This window comes from Dermochelys coriacea, chromosome 8, assembly GCF_009764565.3.
Source record: "Dermochelys coriacea isolate rDerCor1 chromosome 8, rDerCor1.pri.v4, whole genome shotgun sequence".
Taxonomy (NCBI): Eukaryota; Metazoa; Chordata; order Testudines; family Dermochelyidae; genus Dermochelys; species Dermochelys coriacea.
In genome coordinates, this window is record NC_050075.1 from 75,062,586 (window position 1) to 75,083,365 (window position 20,780).

The window sequence follows — 20,780 nt, forward strand, 5'->3', positions numbered from 1 at the left end:
AAATTACTGCACCAGGATATAACATGTAATGAAAAAGGGAGATAATGCAGTTACAGCCTTAATCAAGACTCTGATCCTTCAAACAGTTATTCACATGCTTAACTTCATGCATGCAAGTACTACATGTAAAGTTAAGCACCCAAGTAATTGCAGGATTGGGGGCTTTTGTTGTAAGGGACTCTCTTATCATGAGCTGTAAGACACCTAGAACAATAAAGCCCTGATCTGGCTGGGGTTATAAAATGACAAAAACAACAAAGACACCAAATCTGCAACCTGCTGTGCATGGATAGAGTGAGCTGTTTAAAGGATTAGACCCTTAAAATGTCTTGGCATTTATTGGTTTCTATTATAATTTTAATGTCATTTTAGTCTTTTTAAAGTATTGTTTACATTAAAATAACTTTAACAAGTGCATAATTTCCACCTGATCTATCAGAATGGCTCCTGCGTTAATAGATATACATTGGAACTGTACCTGGGTATCTAAAAAATACATTTAGGCACATAATTATAAACATTCTTCAAAACACGATTTGTACCTACTTCTTCAGACATGAAGAAGTGTCAGTTAATCCAAATGTGTTTCCTAAACTGCTGGACAGCTCATAGGAGTTCTTTGGTGACAGGGTAAATTAACAATACAAATAACTGCAAGTAGAAGTCCTCTCCCCCATTTATTTCTAAAATGCGCTATAGATTGCATTATATTTTTCAGCTTTTGCTGATAGAGATACTTTTTGTTATGAAGAACAATGGGAAAAATAACCATTAATCCTAAAATAAATTATTAAAAAATAGTTTACACAGGAGTTCTGCGAGTTTTAACTATCTAGCAAGTTTGAAGAGTCTGTGTTGTACACTTACTGCAGTCATTGGGGGCACATAAAAGGTCTAACAGTGAGTGCTAAATTTCTTTAAGGACCAATTCTTAATTCCTAAACTAATTAAATCAGTTTATTTGTAAATTCTCAGAAAATTCATCTTGCACTCAGAGTAATTGCTGTAATTTCTGGGAGGATAGGCTTTATTTTTCCACTCAGAGAGGTTGAATCCCTGCTTTAAAGGCAAAACTCAACTCATCCTTTACTATGGAATTATTACTGCATATTTAATGATAATTGAATATATAGTCAAACACACATTTTCATTAAAAACAAACTTCCCAAGCCAATCTGTAAACACCAATCACAAAACAAATAAAAACAAAATACTCTATGTCTGAAGTGATCTTGGTATTTGCTGTGACAATTACTCAATTAATGAAAGGAAAAAGAAAGAAAAAAGTAACTCCCAAAATCACAATAATTTTCTTATATTAAGTAGGCAGTACTATACCTCTACATTTTGTTAATTCCAGAAATAGTTTAACCATATCTGGTTTAGAATTTTAGAGGGTTCAAATTTCTACCCTATTTTCCTTTTCTCAGGAAGAAACCAATTATAGCAAAGTACTTGTTTCTTTTCTTTTTATAGTATGCCTGTCTAAATAAATACTTGTTATCCAATAAGAATTCTCACCAGGATCTTACATTTTAATATATAAATATCTATAGTTAAAAATATCCCAACCAACATTACACAAGCATAAAAGAAAGACCTTAACTTCCCCTCTTCCATTCACATGGAGTCTTTTTGCATCTAGAATGTCTCAATGCTACCCAGATTCCCCCTTATGAATAGAACAGCAGGGAGTTGCATGGGTAGATCTAGGTGGAGTCACTTGCCACACCCTCCGAGTCAGCTATAAATTCAGGCCAAATCTTTTTTTTTTTTTCCCCTTCAGTTTCTCTCTATCTAAAATGTTTGCTGCTAAGGTGACTACTATCCCTAGAAGCCATGGTTTCAAGCAGGTAAAAACAAAAGTGTTTCATTTTGTAATAAAAAACTGATCCCTGAAGGCAATGCCTTATAATTAGAAAGGGTTTATATTTGAGTTTTTTTCTTTGCTGCTTACCACCATCAAACCTTCAGTTTGTGTTAGATTTTAAAAGTGTTTTTCTTCAATTTTATGTTGTGTGGAACAAAGAAGTACACAAATCCTTGATGGAAATGCCTTGCCCATATCTGGAGGGAAACCTGTTTGAGTAATGTAATTATGGCTTAAACTGTAAGCTTTTTGGATCAGAATCTGTCTCTTTGGTGTGTGTTTCTAGAGGGCTTAGCACTATGGGGACCTGGTCCATGTCTGGGGATCCTTGGTGCAATAAATTACTCTCTTATCTTTATTCAGTACCTTGACTCCTGTCTTTGCTGTAATCACAGCTGTAATAATCTTCATGGAGTAGAAAGTCATAACAGCAACCTAGGGTATGATCTTATACTATCTTTTTTTGAAGAAATTCCTTTGCCTTTTTAAGGGTCTGTCTTTGATTAATGTATACACTCTTTTTGTAGGTAAAACTAAACTGCGTATTTCCTTTAGTTGCTGTTCTTCAACCTTTTCTGTCTGACTCTGTAGCATACTTATACAGACTAACTAGGATAGTCCTTAATGCTTACAGTGCTTCATGTGGTGCTTTGTATGAGAATTTTTAGAAATAAAATGAAAGCTTTCTGTATTTGTATGGTGCCTAACACAACTTAAGGGGCTCCTTCACTAGCAGAATTGGGGCAGAGACTGTCCCCTTGTTTTTTTTGTACACTGTCTAAAACCAAGGGCCTCTGAGCTGGTTATGCTAAATACAAATAGGCTCCAATGTTGAATGAGGCCTTTGGGTACTACCATAAAATAAAGGCATTGTTATATATAGCATCAAATATACATGGCACTAGGCAAAAGACCCTACTTGCTAAGTGTGACAAATAGGATATACTGCCTTTTATATAAGGGGAAATGTGGCAGCTATGTTCTACAATTGCTGTGGTTTCTGGCATGATTCCTGTGGAAGTTTTAGAAAGGGTGAAGGCATCAACTACTATTTGAGGTCCATCTTGTGGGGAGGGAACAGCCTTTTTGGGGAGTACAGTGATGGCCATAACCACTGAAATGCTGTTAGGGCATGGGTGGTTGGTGGATTCAAACAAGGGCTGCTCCCAGGCTGTGTCTAAACCAAATGATAGCTGGTTTCAATAAGCTTAGAATAGCCACTACTTATCAAAACCAGAGAACGGGCATTGAAATCAGGGCAAATCACAGGAATATGCACCATGAACCACATTTTTGTGCAATTCTCCTCCCTTTCTGCCACTGCGTTGGAGCCAGTGCCTCCCTTCCAACTTCTGCCACCCAACCGGATGGCCGTGGGTGGGAGATGGGGCTGGGGCAGTGGCTGCTGCCCTGAGAGGAGGACTCAAAGGGAGCCGTGCAGTAATCTCAAGTCTCGGCTCCCCTCGTTCCTCCTGGTGTGTGGGTCCAACTCCCCCCCCGGTAAGGCTCCATCCTCCTGACCTTCGGGGACGCCTGGCCCTTTTCCCTTTCAGGGGCGGCCAGCCCCCCCCCTCGGCAGCCGACCCTCTCCTGCAGGGGGCGCTGACCCCAGGCCCTGGCGGGTGGCTCGGCTCCCTCCCCCGGCCGCCCACTGCTCTGTGTTGGGGGCGCTGTGCTGCGCGGGGGGAGGTGTCCCCGCGGCCGCTGGCGGCGGCCTGGGCGGAGAGTGTGCGCCTGCGCGCCGGGCTCTCGGAGGGACGTGGCCCGGTTGCCTGGGGCCGGAGGGGCGCGGCGAGCTCGGGGCCAAGGCAGCGGGACAGGCCGGGGGAGGAGCTGCGAGGCGGCGGCGGGCCGGGCTGCACGGGAAGCCGATGTTCGCGCTCCGGCCCCCCGGCCAACGCTTCCAAGGTGAGGGGCGGGCGAGACCCTCGCCCCGCTCAGCCGGGGTGGGGACGTACCCAGCCGCCGGGCCTAGGCGCGCTCCGCAGGCTACGGGGCGCCGGGCCGGGGAGGAGTGACGGGGACCTGCCCTCCCCGGTTCCGCGCTCCCTTCCGGCTTCCAGCCGCGAGCCCGCCCCCTCTCGCTTCTCCCTGGGGCCGGGCCGGGCCGGGCCGGATCGTCCCCTGGCCTCGGCCAGCGCTGGAGCTGGGGTTCCCGGCGGCTCAGTCTGCGGAGCCAGGAGATCCGCCTCCCTGCGAGCGCCGAAGGAGCAGCCTCTGCTCGCCCTGCCGTCTCCGGAACGTGGGCGGCGGTGGCTACTGCGGCGAGTTGGGGTTTGCCCCGTGTGGGGCTGGGAGCGGCTGTCTCGGTTTCAGGCTGCGAACCAGCTGCGGGGCAGCCCCCGAGTGACCCGATGGAGCTCCCCTGGGCTGGGGGGAGGAGGTGGCGGTGAGGCGGTTTCTCTACTGGGGTTGCTTTGGGTTCTCCGACAAAATCTATCGGGTACTTGAGTCGTCCTTCTTGACGGCGAGAAATATCAGCCCTGCTCCGACCCTGTGTGAATGCTCTGTCCCAGCCCCACTGAAGAGAGCCAGCCCAAGGGGAAGGATGCTCTAGGTTCGCACCAGGACTTCATCACAGTGACGGCTCCTTCAGTCATGCAAGGAGGGGGTTCCACTGCGGCATAATCGGAACATGTATGTTCTGCTGTTGCACGTTCATCTTGTTTTGGGGTTTGAATTAACTGCTGGTATGGTTTCAATTGGGTTGGATTTAGTGCTCTTTAAAGGTGGTGGATTAGGGTGATTTAAGTGGAGATGGAAGTGGCTGGCTTCTAGCCTCACGATAAAAGAGCACCCACACGAAAAATGTCAACCTTCTTTAGAGGTGACCTAAAAGGAGCTTTCACCTTTTGTCCAAAAGCGATCTTGATGCTCTTATCTGAGAGTGTAACTTATCTTGGTAAAATGGAGTTGACATATTAAACCAAAAAGGTTTGGGAGTTTCACTCCTCCACACCTTTTCTTTGGTTCTTGAAATATTTCATTCAGTATAAATTCTTGTCTTCAAACATGTTCTGGTCATGTAATATGGATAAAAACTGAAAATTTAGAAGTCTCTTAATGTGGTTGGTCAGTGTAGAGTCCTTAGTGACTTTTTTTTTCCTGTATTTCAACTTGTATTTCTGTCGTCATATTTGTTGAGTTGCATATAATTCCTGCTTTTCTTTATTATGAAACAGAGGGAGCTGCTTCTAGGGTGACCAGATGTCCTGATTTTATAGGGACAGTCCTGATATTTGGGGCTTTATCTTAAATAGATGCCAATTACCCCCCACCCTCTGTCGCGATTTTTCACCCTAGGTATCTGGTCACCCTAGCTGCTTCGTAGTTAAATTTGAAACTGATTTGCCATTATCTCAATTTCCAATCCCGCAACTACCCAAGAAGAGAGAAATCTTACCAACATTTATATACTTCAAGAAATCCTAGGATAGTTATTCCCCAAAAGAAGCTGATTAAACACTTGAACTCTTCCAAAATTTCAGGTGTTCTGACTCTTATCTCCAAAATGGCTCAGGTATGTGAGTGGAAGTCTAATATAGAAGGTAAAATCCATAATAGGAATAAATACCGCCTGTGACCCTCTCAATGAGATGCGGGAAGGGGTTCATAGACCTCATTAAAACAGCATTATTAAACTGTGCTAGTGGAATGTTGAGAGGGTGTGAGAAGGAAAGATACAGGCCAAACATTTTCCTCTTGAGTTTATCCAAGGAATCATGAAGCAAGAATGAACTAGGAAATGTAAGAACTATATACTGCTAAGTTTGAAAGTTGATTATTTTTCTATTTTTCTTGACTATTTTTCTTTGTGACATATCTGTTGATGGGAGGAGAGGGGAGGAGAAGATATGGGCTAGAATAAAGAGAGCCTGGGATTGCATTCACTAATCTATTGGGGTGTGCTAGAGAAATGCTCTGCCAAGGAATGTGCCCCTTAAAGTGCCATATTTTATTTTCCCTTTCTGCTCTCTGCAGTTACAGCCTTTGTTGTGCTTTTACAGATTGGTTTTTCACGTATACAGATCAAGACTGCGGCCTCAAGTATGGATTGTTATGGGAAATGTAGAGGGGGGAGGAATCTGGAAGGAGGTATGATGGAGCCAGTGGAGTTGAAGGGACATGAACAAGGGACTAGATGGCATGAAACTGTGCTGCCTGGTGTTGGAAATCTTCATGTGTTTGAGCAGGAAGCACAGTGGTGGGAAAAATTGAAAGGTTGAAATGGGGGAAGTGTAGAGAGGAGATGGAGGGAAGATGCAGGAGAAAAGATGCCTGTGGTCCAGAGGAATAGAGAAGAGACAAAAAATAGTGACTTACATTTACCACTTAACACAAAGTATCAATTGCTTACAGTCATCATCCAACTAACAATGGTTGTAAATAGACTGGTAGCAAAATGAAGCTGGGAGGAAACCCCCTTACAATGGGATTTTTCCCTGAAAAGTTTCCCTCACCAGGAAGTGAGATTCTGTCCTGCTAGTGCAGAGATATAAAGTCAGGATTGAAAGAAATTCAAAACAAACTTATTTAAATCAATTTTTATTACATGTTGCTTGTTCTCTACTTCCTTCCCATTTTATAGTCTTGTTTCTTTAATTTACTAATTGTTAATAGACCTCCAGATTTTATGTAGAGATTTTTTTTCTTAGAAGTTTCACACTTAAAATGCTCTTTTTTTTAAATGCTCTTGCATCCAGCACTCTGGGCATATGTACTCTAAGAATAACAAGTTGTAAATTAATAAATCCTCCTTACTGAAATAGCCTATAATAAATATCTCTCTTGATTGCACTCTTATTCACCTACTTCTTGAAGGCCTGGTAAAACAGTATCTCTTATGTACAACATAGCCAAAATGAATAGCACAGTCTTAACTTTTCCTGAAGTAAATAGCAATGAAAAATATAATTGTTAGGCTACTGTTCAAGAACTGAGAACACGTAGCCCACTGGCTTATAGATGGCACACTGAGTTAATGCATTTCTTGCCTATTTATAGGTTTATTTGTTTGTAAATTTTGATTTAGTTGATGTTGGAAAGCTAGTATGGTTTCATCATAGGCTTTTGTGGATGTTGGCTACAGCACAAAATAATGCTAAACTTGCTGCCTTCTTGGAAGAATACTAAATGGGACAGAAGGAGTAACGGAAGTTGGGACTAAAGTGTATTGGCACAATGTATAGGGAAGCTTCAGTGAATCATAGAACTGGAAGGGACCTCAAGAGGTCTAGTCCAGCCCCTGCGCTCAAGGTAGGACCATGTACTATCTAGACCAGGGGTCTTCACGCTTTTTGAATTGCGCACCCCCAAGGCCAGCTCTGGGGAAGCACAAAAAAAAGCTGCCGCCGGCGTGCCGCCGAAGACGGACCGGGGAGTGCTGAGCTGCCGCCGGCGTGCTGCCGAAGAATCAAAGGTCCAGGAGCACTACTGCCGGCGTGCCGGCAGCGCTCCTTCGGCGGTGCTCCTTCTGCCGCGCACCCCCACATAGGGTCTTGCGCACCCCACTTTGAAGACCACTGAGCTGCACCATCACTGACAGGTGTTTGTCCAACCTGCTCTTAAAAATCCCCAATGATGGATATTCCACCACCTCTCTAGGCAATTTATTCCAGTGCTTAACCACTCTGACAGTTAGGAAGTTTTTCCTAATGTCCAATCTAAACTGCCCTTACTGCAATTTAAGCCCATTGCTGCTTATCCTATCCTCAGAGGTTAAGAACAATTTTTCTATCTCCTCCTTGTAACAGCCTTTTATGTACTTGAAAACTTGTGTCCCCTCTGTCTTCTCTTCTCCAGACTAAACAAACCCAATTTTTTCAATCTTCCCTCATAGGTCATGTTTTCTAGACCTTTAATCATTTTTGTTGCTGCTCTCTGGACTTTCTCCAGTTTGTCCACATCTTTCCTGTAATGTAGCGCCCAGAACTGGACACAATACTCCAGTTGAGGCCTAATCAGTGTGGAGTAGAGCTGAAGAATTACTTCTCGTGTCTTGCATACAATACTCCTGCCAATACATCCCAGAATGTTTGTTTGCTATTTTTTGCAACTGTGTTACACTGTTGACTCATATTTAGCTTGTGATCCACTATGACCCCCAGATCCCTTTCCACGGTACTCCTTCCTAGGCAGTCATTTCCCATTTTGTATGTGTGCAACTGATTGTTCCCACCTAAGTGGAGTACTTTGCATTTGTCCTTATTTAATTTCAACCTATTTGCTTCAGACCATTTCTCCAGTTTGCCCAGATCATTTTGAATTTTAATCCTATCCTCCAAAGAACTGGCAACCCGTCCCGGCTTGGTATCATCTGCAAACTTAATAAGTGTACTCTCTGTCATTATCTAAATCATTGATGAAGACATTGAACAGGACCAGACCCCAGAACTGATCCCTGCGGGACCCCACTTGTTATGTCCTTCCAGCAGGACTTTGAACTACTGATAATTACTCTCTGGAAATGATTTTCCAACCAATTATGCACCCACCTTATAGTAGCTCCATCTAGGTTATATTTCCCTAGTTTGTTTATAAGGTCATGTGAGACAGTATCAAAAGCCTTATTAAAATCATATACCGCATCTACTGCTTCCCCCTTATTCATAAGGCTTGTTACCCTGTCAGAGAAAGCTATTAGGTTGGTTTCACATTTGTTCTTGACAAATCCATGCTGTCTGGTGACTGTATTTCATATGCATATATATTTCATTTTCAGAAGCTAAAACTGGAAGGAAGAAGGGACATTTTAGGTGAAGTCCAATATCTAGCACAGGTAATTCCTTGTATAACTGTTACCTAATATCTTTTAAAATGTCTTTCTTGATGTTTCAGTGGCTGCTCTCAGCATTGGTTGCAGTGTCAAATTGATACTGAGGAAGTTTTTTCCTCCTGTCTAAACCTGCTCTCATGTAAGTTTCAGCCTCACTGTAAAATTTTCTGTCAATGTGTTTGAGCCATGATGTTACTTGGATGTCCAGCTTGTATAAACTGCCTAAATACTGAAGAGTTTTGGAAGTGTTTCATCCAGGAAAACTTAACCAATACTATACTGGAACAGACAGTTTGCTCACACAGATTCTTTATTTAGCAGTGGCCTCTACCTGATATTTCAGGGAGGATCTTATGAAATGCCTAGCCTCCATATAAAAGGGGGGGTGTTTCTTCCTGGTGCTTGCAGTTGATCATATTATGCTCCTAATGAGGTTTGAATACCCTTATATTGTTTTGGCTTGCATAGCTGCAAATATTGACTATTCATTCCTCTTTAAAATCTAACCACTTTGTGTGATCTCTTGTGATAGTCCTTTCCACTGGTGCACTGGGTATACTTTTGTGGTTAAGGCATCAGACTAGGAGTCAATTCCATTCTGCATACTGTTACTGGCTCTGCCACAGACTGATTCCAGTGAAGCTATTTAATCTATGTAATAGTTCCCAATCTGTGCAAACTGGTTTTAATTTGGAAAGCAATCAAGACATCATGTAAGTTGTAAACATTTCTGCTTGCCCAGTGCACGTGAGCCATCTCTGATCGCTTTCCTTATTAAAACGTGCATTTTTCTCATCTAATCTTTTTGTTGCCTATATCTTATTTGAATAGGTAAAACTTTTTCAGAAAAGTGAATGGAAGTATTTTGATGGTTGAATACAATGGACTCTACCACAAGTCTAAAATGAAATTACCAGAGTTTAAATTCATATACATTTTTAAAACTCCTGAATATTTTAAATGTGGCCTACTGGTCTGACGGCAGTGTGTGAATCGGGGTGATATTTTGATACTCATTTGGCAATGTCCTAATAGATGTTTGATCAGTTATTCTAAGTGTTATAAAATACCATAGCATAAATACCAGCTGAATGTAATTATATTTGCGGCATAATTTTTCTTCAGTATATAGGGATAAGTCTTCTAAAAATGGATTGCTATTGTCTCAGGTTGTGGAAAGGCTCTTGAATTTTTTTTATTTGGTAAGATGGCATGGCAGAAGTAGCTTAATATGATCTTTGTTTTTGTAATACATATTGCATTTAATGCATGTTCAAGTTGTGATGCTTGTTAAAGACATCTACCTTCCCTGGAGGATATATAGAGAATGATTGGGCTACGAGGGGACTTGAATAAGTGTACTCTGAGGAATGGAAATCCAGAATTAACTAACTTTAATTTTGAATTTTGTGAATTTGACTTAAAAAAAAATTGTTCTAATGTTCTTCCTCATGTTACTTTAATTTTAAGAATGTGGGAAGCCATGATCCTTTTTAGCTCTGGAAAACAAATAAGATGTAGCAGTCTTTTTTTATTTTTTAAAGGCAGTCTCCTATAGATTATGCAAATTGAGTTTTGTATTCGAGAATTTATAGGCTGTTTGGCCTGGATATTGGGGCTTTAAGTAACTTTTTTTAAAAAGCGAGCTCTACACCAAAAGTAGTATAAATCAGCTTTACTGTCTCCCTGAGATCTTTCTTGCTATTTTCCACTAATGACTTTTTGTAGTTTTCTAGAATAGATGGAATAAATTTTTCTTCCAAAATGAGTATACAAAATTCACTGGCCAAATGACTCTTATAAAAATGAATGACATTTCAGTGTTGGAATACGAGTAGGCCTCTGTGGCTTTATTTAAAAAACAATCTTCATTGTTCACTTAATCAAATGGCCAAAACATTAATTTCCTTCATTAGGTGCTCTGCTCATATTTGAAGTGTATGGGAACTTGGTCATGGACTTCAGTGGGACCAGAGTAAGATTTTTCATACAGCAACACAAGTGTTGTACTAACCTCAAAGCAGGCATTTTCTCCTAATAATTGTACTGAAAATGCTTGTGGAGGTAGGTCATGAATATTGTAAATGTATTAATAGCTACATTTTAAATTCTAGTGCATTACAAACGACCTAAGGTCTGAATGTATGTCAGCCTGCACTGTGGTCAGGCTACTGACGCATAACCTATATTTTAAATCGGTGCTGCTCTTGGTGAACAAACTGTTGGCTTTCCACTAGATGGGTAGTAGAATTCACTCTACTTTTGAAGTAAAACATACACCCTTTAGCAGTAGGGTAGTAAGAGTTTTGATTTCAGCCTATGGATTGTGATATGCAGATTGTCTTGGGGTATATCTACACTATGAAATTAGGTCAATCTTATAGAAGTCGAGTTTTAAAAATTGATTTTATACAGTCGATTGCATATGTCCACGCTAAGTGCTTTAAGTCGGCGGAGTGCATTCACAGTACCATGGCTAGCATCGACTTTCAGTGCATTGCACTGTGGGTTGCTATCCACAGGTCCCACAGTCTCCGTTGCCCATTGGAATTCTGGGTTGAGCTCCCAATACCCGATGGGGCAAAAACATTGTCGTGGGTGGTTTTGGGTACATGTTGTCAGTCGCCCCTCCCTCCATGAAAGCAATAGCAGACAATCGTTTAGTGCTTTTTTTCCGTGCAGTCGCCATGCTGCTGTTAGCAGATGGTGCAGTAGGACTGCTAACCATTATAGTCATCTGTTGCTTCCCCTGCAGCTTTGCTCTGCTGCTCTTGTCTCAGTAGCAAATTTCTCCATGTTGTCCATGTGCTCCCAGGTACTTGTGTTTTTCCTTGGGAAATGACAACGGTTAGCACCACGCACCTTCACCGCTTCCGCTGCAACTCTGCTGTCCTGGTGCCATGAATCCACCTCGCAGGTCCTCTCGTTGTTCTGTATAAATATCTATTCTTGTGGCATCCGTCGTCATCCACTGCTTCCACTGCAGCTCTGCTCTCCTGCAGATGCCATACTACGCAAGCATAGAGCCCGCTCAGCTCACTGCTGCTGTTGTGAATATTGCAAACACCTCACACGTTTTCCTGCAGTATGTGCAGAACCTGCAAAAGCAGGCAAGGAGGTGATGACTGCGCAATCACGATAGTGATGAGGACATGAACACAGACTTCTCTCAAAGCACGGGCCCTGGCAATTTGGACATCATGGTGGTAATGGGGCAGGTTCATGCCGTGGAACGCCGATTCTGGGCCCTGGAAACAAGTAGACTGGTAGGACCGCATAGTGTTGCAGGTCTGGGATGATTCCCAGTGGCTGTGAAACTTTCACATGCGTAAGGGCACTTTCATGGGACTTTATGACTTGCTTTCCCCTGCCCTGAAGCGCAAGAATACCAAGATAAGAGCAGCCCTCGCAGTTGAGAAGCAAGTGGCAATAGCCCTCTGGAAGCTTGCAACACCAGACAGCTACTGGTCAGTCGGGAATCAATTTGGAGTGGGCAAATCTACTGTGGGGGCTGCTGTGATCCAAGTAGCCAATGCAGTCACTGAGCTGCTGCTGTCAAGGGTAGTGACTCTGGGAAATGTGCAGGTCATAGTGAATGGCTTTGCTGCAATGGGGATCCCTAACTGTGGTGGGGTGATAGATGGAAAGCATATCCCTATCTTGGGACCGGACCACCTTGGCAGCCAGTACATAAACCACAAGGGGTACTTTTCAATGGTGCTGTAAGCATTGGTGGATCACCAGGGATGTTTCATCAACATGGGATGGCCAGGAAAGGTGCATGACGCGCACATCTTCAGGAACTCCAGTCTGTTTAAACAGCTGCAGGAAGGAACTTACTTCCCAGACTAGAAAACTACTGTTGGGGATGTTGAAATGCCTATAGATATCCTTGGGGACTGAGCCTACCCCTTAATGCCATGGCTCATGAAGCCATACACGGGCACCCTGGACAGTAGAAAGGAGCTGTTCAACTATAGGCTGAGCAAGGGCAGAATGGTGATAGAAGGTGCCTTTGGACGTTTAAAAGCTTGCTGGCACAGTTTACTGACTAGGTTAGACCTCAGCGAAACCAATATTCCCATTGTTATTGCTGCTTGCTGTGTGCTCCACAATATCTTTGAGAGTAAGGGGGAGACATTTATGGTGGGGTGGGAGGTTGAGACAAATCGCCTGGCAGCCGATTATGCGCAGGCAGACACCAGGCGATTAGGAAAGCACAGCTGGGCACCAGCCTTCTGTTGCTTGGGCAGTCCTTTGGGGTGGAGTGGTTGGGTGCCTGGAGGGCCCCCCCCCACGTTCTTGGGCATCTGGGCCAAATCATGAAACTGGTTTTCAAGGCTTCTCTGATGCGCAGCATGCCCTACTGTGCTCTTCTTATTGCCCTGGTGCAAGCAGCAATAACAATGGGAATATTGGTTTTGCTGAAGTCTAAGCGAGTCAGTAAACTGCGCCAGTGCGCTATTAAAAGTCCAAATGCACATTCTACCACCATTCCACACTTGCAGCGGAAGTGGTGGATGATGATGGTTAGCAGACCTACTTCACAGTCTGCTGCCAGTAGCACCCAGGACACAACAGTGGCGGTGTCAGTGAGCTGAGCTGAGCGGGCTGCATGCTTGCCGTGGTATGGCATCTGCGCTGAAAAAAAGGCGCAAAACGATTGTCTGCCATTGCTTTCACGGAGGGAGGGGCAACTGGTAACATGTACCCAAAAACCACCCGTGACAATGTTTTTGTCCCATCAGGCATTCGGAGCTTAATCCAGAATTCCAATGGGCGGCGGGAACTGTGGGATAGCTACCCACAGTGCACCGCTCTGTAAGTCGATACTAGCCACGGTAGTGAGGATGCACTCCACCAACTTAATGCGCTCAGTGTGGACATACGTAATCGACTGTATAAAATAGATTTCTAAAAATCGACTTTTATAATATTGACCTGACCTAATTTCGTAGTGTAGGCTTACCATTACAGGACTGTTTTTAAACCAGTTGTGCATGTGCCTTATAGTAACTTCATCTACATCACATTTCCCTCATTTGCTTATGAGAATGTCATGTGGGACTGTCCAAAGTCTTACTAAAATCAAGATATATCACCTCTATTGCTTCCCTACCCCAGATCCCATCTACTAGATCAGTAACCGTGTCGAAGACAATTAGGTTGATTTTGGATGATTTATTTTTGACAAATCCATGTTGTCTATTCCTTATAACCCTCTCATCTTCTAGATCCTTACAAACTGATAGGTATTGCAGTTAGGCTGACTGATCTATAATTCCTCCAATCCACATTTTGTACCCTTTTTTAAAAACATAAGTACTATGTTTGCCTTTCTCCAGCTCTCTGAGAACTCACCCATCCTCCACACATTCTCAAAGAAAATTGCTAATGGTTCTGAGGTTGCTTCAGCTAGTTCCTTAAGTAGCCACATGTGAATTTTTTCAGGCCCTGCCCAACTTGAATACATCAAACTTATCTAAATATTCTTTAACCTGTTCTTTCTCCCCCTTGTTAATATTGTGTTGAGTATCTGGGCATCACTAATCTTTTTTAGTGAAGACTGAAGCAAAATAGGCATTAAACACCTCAGCTTTCTTGATGTCCTCAGTTATTAGGTCCCTTTATCCTCTAAGTAGAGGGCCTACACTTTTTTTCTTTCCTTTTTGCTCGGAATGTATTTAAGAAGAGATTGCTGAATTGGAATGAATTTACAAACTGGATACAATTAGTCTTGAATAAAGACTGGGAGTGGATGGGTCATTACACAAAGTAAAACTATTTCCCCATGTTTAATCCCCCCCCCCCCCCCCCCCCCCCCCCGTTCCTCAGACATTCTTGTCAACTGCTGGAAATGGCCCACCTTGATTATCACTACAAAAGGTCTCTTCCCCCCCGCCCCCCCACCCTTGCTCTCCTGCTGGTAATTGCTCACCTTACCTGATCACTCTCTGGTTACAGTGTGTATGGTAACACCCATTGTTTCATGTTTTCTGTGTATATAAAATCTCCCCACTGTATTTTCCACTGCATGCATCCTATGAAGTGAGCTGTAGCTCATGAAAGCCTATGCTCAAATAAATTTTAGTCTCTAAGGTGCCACAAGTACTCCCTTTTCTTTTTATGGATACAGACTAACACGGCTGCTACTCTGAAACCTATTTGTAAAGTAGTTAAGATACTGTTCAATAACGCTGTTTAATTGCTAAAACGCCTACAAATTTCCCAATTCAGTGAAACGGGGAATTGATTAACTTAAAAGCAATTTTTGGTACACATACAATTAGGAATGTCTCAGAATAAACCTGTTTAAATGAATACCCTCTGTTTAACAAATGGGAAAATATGGCCAATTTGTTAATTGCAGCCATAAGCGGTTCTCTGGGTTTTATGTAAAGGAATAATACACACTAGAAATGTTCATGGAAAAAACTTTCATGTAATCGTATGTAATTTATGAGGTTTTGGTCTCTCTTTGGTATTCCTCTTTACTTAAACCTGACTATGCTGTTACCTCTCTAGATTCATTTATTAGAAACTCAAAGAATTTCAGCTCAACACCCCATATTATATGTGTTGTAAAATAGCAATTAACCAATGGTATTATATAACTTGAGCTGATATAAATTATACCACACATTACTCAGTATAACTTATTTGCAGATACACATGATGCATAGTGGTGGTTATAACATATCTTTTAACATCCTGGTTAAATATATACAGAATTTTGCAGTAGTTAAGAACACTCGGAACAGGAATTGTTTTATGAACTAAAAAAGAGTGCAGATATGTCACACCAGTAGCTAATATATTATGCTAGTAATTGCTCAGTTTCTTTTGTAACAGTAGCTGATGATTCTATGGAATTGTAATAGAGACATAATCATACTAAGTGATTTACTATGAAAACCTTGTTATTGCATCTCATTAGTGAAATGCAAATTGTATTTTGCAAACATTCTAATATCACATCCATCACTCTGGTATCAGACTTCCAAAAAGCTCAAACTTAGTAACATGACCTACTAACATGGCTTTAAAAGTCCTGATCTTTAAATCAACTGAAAGGATTTCATACTGAGGAAGACTGCACTTTTCAGATACTTAAAGGAAATGTATATTTCCCCCAAAGAAATTTGATTAAATTTAGTTATGGTGGTTTAAGATGGACACCCACCAATAAAAATCCTTACCTTAACTGGACATTTTATCATCCTTTAACATACCTTAATTCCCATACATTACATTAATCATTTTCACTGGCAGACTCCGCCCTTCTATAAAGTCCCATTCACCTTTGTTACAAACAGTAACAATATAATACATATGTCACTTTCCTCATGCTTGTACTAGATTGCAGAACCTTAAGTCTGACTTCAGCAGCATCAACATACATATCTGTTAGACATGTGTATGGTGTGTTTTCCCATAGGTAAGTATGAGGTCTGAGTCTTGCAATGAAAGTGATGGATCTGTTGTGTGGGAATTAGGAACTGTTAAAGGACACCTAAAATGGGTGTTTCCTTTTATTTTAGTGTGTGTGTGTGTGTGTGTGTGTGTGGTCGTTCTGTTTGGACACTACCTACCACAAAGGGGTCCTGGTCCATGACTAGGGATCTAGTATTCTTTTGTAATTTGGGGACTACTACTAATTTAATTCAAGACTACCATTAATCTGTCTCTCAGTGCTTTATAGTGGAGGGTACTCCATTATTAAAGGATAGCAAAGACTAATCTTTCTGGGAACAATAGGGCTAAGTGGATGAGACTTGATTCTGTCAAGGTAGAGATCTGGGTTTTACTCCCAGCTCTGCCAGAAGAGATTGTTGTGTGCCTTCTTTGACCCTAGTTATCCTATCTGTAAAGTTGGGGTGAGAAGAGGATGAAATGGGAAGTCTTGCTCAGTCATAAAAACTGAAATATACAGTTAACACCACTCCAACCTCACACCTGATCTGGCTTAAAAATAATTAGCTTCTATTCTTGTTTATTGCCAAAGTTCTAATTTCAGCAAATTTATAAAACATTTATAGAGCAAGTGTGCAAAGACCAGAATTAGGATAAACACACATACAATGGGAGGGACATACAATCTAAGACAGAGTGGAAGGGGGTGATCTCTCCCTCCTTGGCAGACAAATAAAGTGACAAACTGATAGTTTTATTGTATGCTTGGGGATTTTGTTTAATTTTTAATTGAAGGTAGGGTGATCAGAAATGGCAGGAACAAGGTTAGCAAAAGCTAAACTTCCCTTTAAATGCTGTTTATGAATGGTTGTAGAAGTGGGGTATTCCATAACTATTGGAGTAAAATTAGGATTTTTGTTGCCCCCAGTTTGGATCTTTGGACTGTATTGATGTAACCTTGGCTTTATTTTCTTTTGACTTTATTAAGTGGATGAGACTGATCTCCTCCCTATTACTTAAGTTTGTCTTCCCTAAAAAAGCTGATGACATCATCTTCTTCATTCAGGCATTTGCAGTACATCATTCCAAGCCAAGATGTTTTTGATGTGTTTGCTTGCATGGGAAATATTACTCAGCGGCATTGCAAGACTGTCTCTATACAGCAAACATATTAGCTCTACTTTTCCTTAAAATCAATCTGGTTGTCTACATTTATATTTGGATGAATTGCAATACTTAGCATTTTTAAAGCCGTTCAAAGCCTTTGACAATCTGATCACTTCCTACAACATCCTGTGAGGTAAATTATTCATCTTTATAATAATGTTGTGTATGTAAACTGAAGAAGCAATAATTTATGCCTTCACTTCAAGAGAGCAAAGAGGATGCTATCTGTATGATACATGCATATATGTGTTTAAAAGAGTCTTCAAAACCCCATTTAGCGTATCTTTTTGCATGAAAGGTGCCACCCAAACACTAACATTGAAGCAGATTTGGTTTCTTGAAGCTGATCTTTAAATAAAGGAACATAGGTTTTTTTTCAAGTCCTCTGGATTGGAGGTGGGCAAAAAAGTTCGGTTAAGGTAAACCAGTTTGAACCTTTTCTCAATCTTAAATTAGGACCTCACTGTTCCATATGTGCCCTACTACCTGCATCTTGGTATTTATGCCTTTGGAGATCTTGCAGCGCTTGGCAGGAGCTGCTCGCATTTTTTGAACGAGTTTTGCTCATGAAAGTAGGGGATTCAGAGCACTCTGTAGGAGAGCTTCTGAACACCTTGTTTTTACCCACCCTAACAATATATATTCCTCCAATTTGGGTAAGACCTCAAATTGCCATCTCTTGCTGCTTCATGGTATTCAGCAAATCTTCCCCCTCAATATTACACATAAAATGAGGCTCAACTCTAGCAGTAAAGTCACATCATGACAGATTATATAAGTGAGTTTATGTGCTTTAGCAGCTTAACCTGACAGGCACATTCCTGAGACAAGGGTGGTGACGTAATATCTTTCATTAGACCATCTTCTGTTGGTGAAAGATGAACTTTTGAGCTTACACAGAGATCTTTTCAGGTCACAAATTCCCAGCATTTGACTCAAGTTAGTATACAGACTTTGTGACTCTTTTTAGAGACACTTTCCCTTGGAGTCTTGATAACAAGCTTCTCCAGAGCAAGCTGCAGGAATTTCAGAACTAAGGCGCCTATCTCCTACTGAGTGATACAGTCCAGCAAAGCTCAGACTTCTTTCCTGTTGGTAGCCTAGCCAATACTTCCCTTCCAGTGTTGGAGCTTTAGTTCTGGTCTTTTACTTCAAGAACCCCAATACTTCCTCTAAACCACACTTCAGTTTCCTAGGACTTGGTTGATCTCCAAGATCTCCTGAGGACGTTCTCCAAAAAATTTAAAAATTCTTTGCCAAAAAATTATAAATTCTGCAAGTTTTTATTGGTCAATAAATAAATGCAGAGGCTCCAGCATGACAGTGGGGAGCACAGGCCACTGGCTGCACAAAGGTGGAAGATCATCCTGCAGCCTCCCTACCCACTACCCCGGGACACAGACTCTGCAGGGGCTTCCATGTGAAGGCGGTTGGGGCTCAGCGGAGGTGTCTGGATGTGGGGTCTAAGCAGGGGGTCTGGGTGCTGGGGAGTGGGGCTTGGTGGGGTGGAGGTCTGGGTTCAGCTAGTTGAGGGTCAGTGGTGTGGGGGTCTGGATGTGGGGGCTCAGTGATGCAGTGGGGTGGGGCTAGTCAGGGTGGGGATTTGAGTACAGGGAGCTCAGTAGGGGGGTGGTCTGGATGCAGGGGTGGGGATCCGGAGGAAGAGGGTCTGGGTGCAGGGCAGATCAAGATATAGGGGTTGAGGTTCAATGGATTGGGGTTCAGTTAAGGAGGATTAGGGGGGTTCTGGGTGTATGGGGTGAGGCTTGCAGGGCGCATCTGGGTATGGGAGTTGGATGGATGGGGGAGCAACTCTCTATACAGTGACCTCTTCCACCTGCAGTTGAGGAGTGATGGGGTCAGGAAGCAGGGGAGGATGCTGAGCTTCCTGCAGCTGTGGGAGGTTTCTGGGACTGGGTCTGACACAGCCTCAGCCATTCCTTGCAGGAGAAGAGGAAGGCCCCTCCTTTCCCTTCAGCCCAGCCAAAATTAGCAGCTGATCCTGGCTCAGGGTAGGAGCCACTGGCTGTGGCGTCCCCAGCCCTGCAGTGATTTACCTCTCCACTGGCTGCTCCAGGTGCCTGAAACAATGTATCTGTGCAGCTAGGAAGTGGTTCTCTTGCAGCTTCCCTATCAGAAAGTAATTTTTCTTCAGGGAAGCAAAGAAATCTGCGGGGGACATAAATTCTGCACAAGCGCAGTGGCGCAGAATTCCCCCAGAAGTAGATAGAGGATAAGCTCAAAACTTAGGTGCTCAGATAAATAGCAGAAAGTCCAACATAAGAACCTACATAGATGGATTACTTGGAGAGTGGGCAATTCTTGTTTCCTGCATTCATTCTGCATTGGACTCCCATTTTGGCTTCTTTGCCATCCAGGGATATAACCTCAGACTTGAAGGCCCAAAGAAGGGCAGGTAAGAAGGAAGAGAAAAGATGAGAATAATATATTGGCTATAGTTTTTGAAATATGATTGAAGGAAAATGTAGAATTAATTTACAGAATATACCATACCATACACGGGCCACAGGCCTATTAATGAGTTTTCCTGGAGGGGCAGCAGTAGGGTATATATGAAGGAACCACTTTCCTCTTCAGACCATTTTTCCTACAAAAAAGATGGGATGAGTGAGGCAGTTCCACTCATCCTTTCTATGATTTACAAAAAATACCAGGCATATGCCTTTTCTTGGAGTCCTGCTTGCACAAAAGAACGTTTGTTGATTTTTTCCTCTTTTTAATCTCATTTCTTGTTGCTGATCATGTTAAATTTACAGAGTGAAAACTCACCACACTGTGTGAGTTAGCCATTATCTGGCGGGCACTTAGCACGCTTTCCTTCTCCATGATTTCTAAGTCCTGAGTAGTAAGCAAAGCTTTAGCAGTGTCATGTGGGTTGTGACAGATACCCATTTCCATACTGGGCTAAGATCAGCAAAATTTCACTTGAAACCATTTTTTCCATGTCTCCAGGGCTGACTAGTTTGTTTCTTCCTTAGGGGAAAGCAATATTTTAAGTTCACATCTATGCTATCATTATTCTTGTCCTCATGTTTTGCTACAGATATGAAACTATATATAAGGTCTTGATTTTGTTATTAAATGGTTTTCTTACATTCTTTAATGAGTTTTCAGTGAGGTGAAATGGCAAAACAGTAAGCAACAAAAACCTTTTTTGTATGTTTCCATTTATAGCAAGTAGACTATAAGATGAGATAAATACATAAAAGGACAGAAGAAAAGGGAAAATGGAAACATAAGTGCAGAAGACTCTTACAATTCCATTAGCTATATTGGTTTTGGAAGCATAAATATGGACCTAAAACTAGTGCTGACAAAGCCCTACAAGAGGGTCCAGCTTTAAAGTTCAGAGAATGAATTCAGCTATTTGTGTGTGGTGATGATTCAAGTAATAAAGCATTAAGAGAATGCAGTTTAACTCTGCCTCACTAGGTGGAGCCTTTAGGGTCCAAATAGCTATGGCTGTTTTTGACTTCATTGATGTAGATAAGTGCAATAATATCCTTGTGAAAATGAATCTGGAATTAAAATCAA

At 42.1% G+C, this 20,780-nt stretch overlaps 1 protein-coding gene across 20 annotated transcripts in view; it reads left to right on the forward strand.

Moving 5' to 3' along the window:
- Nucleotides 1-1,769: 1,769 nt before the first annotated feature.
- Nucleotides 1,770-20,780, forward strand: part of EVI5 (ecotropic viral integration site 5) — a 133,947-nt gene continuing 114,936 nt past the window's right edge. For 4 of the 20 annotated variants that reach the window (XM_038413203.2, XM_043520515.1, XM_043520511.1 and 1 more), the window contains exon 1: nucleotides 3,605-3,778. Coding sequence is in view for 4 of the 20 variants with exons in the window: in XM_038413199.2 (XP_038269127.1) it covers nucleotides 1,803-1,853 (51 nt within the window). In the remaining 16 variants the exon portion in view is untranslated. Of the gene's footprint in view, nucleotides 1,854-3,582; nucleotides 3,779-8,591; nucleotides 8,649-20,780 lie in introns of those variants that run through there. The other 16 variants (XM_038413199.2, XM_038413212.2, XM_043520513.1 and 13 more) reach the window with 13 other exon arrangements.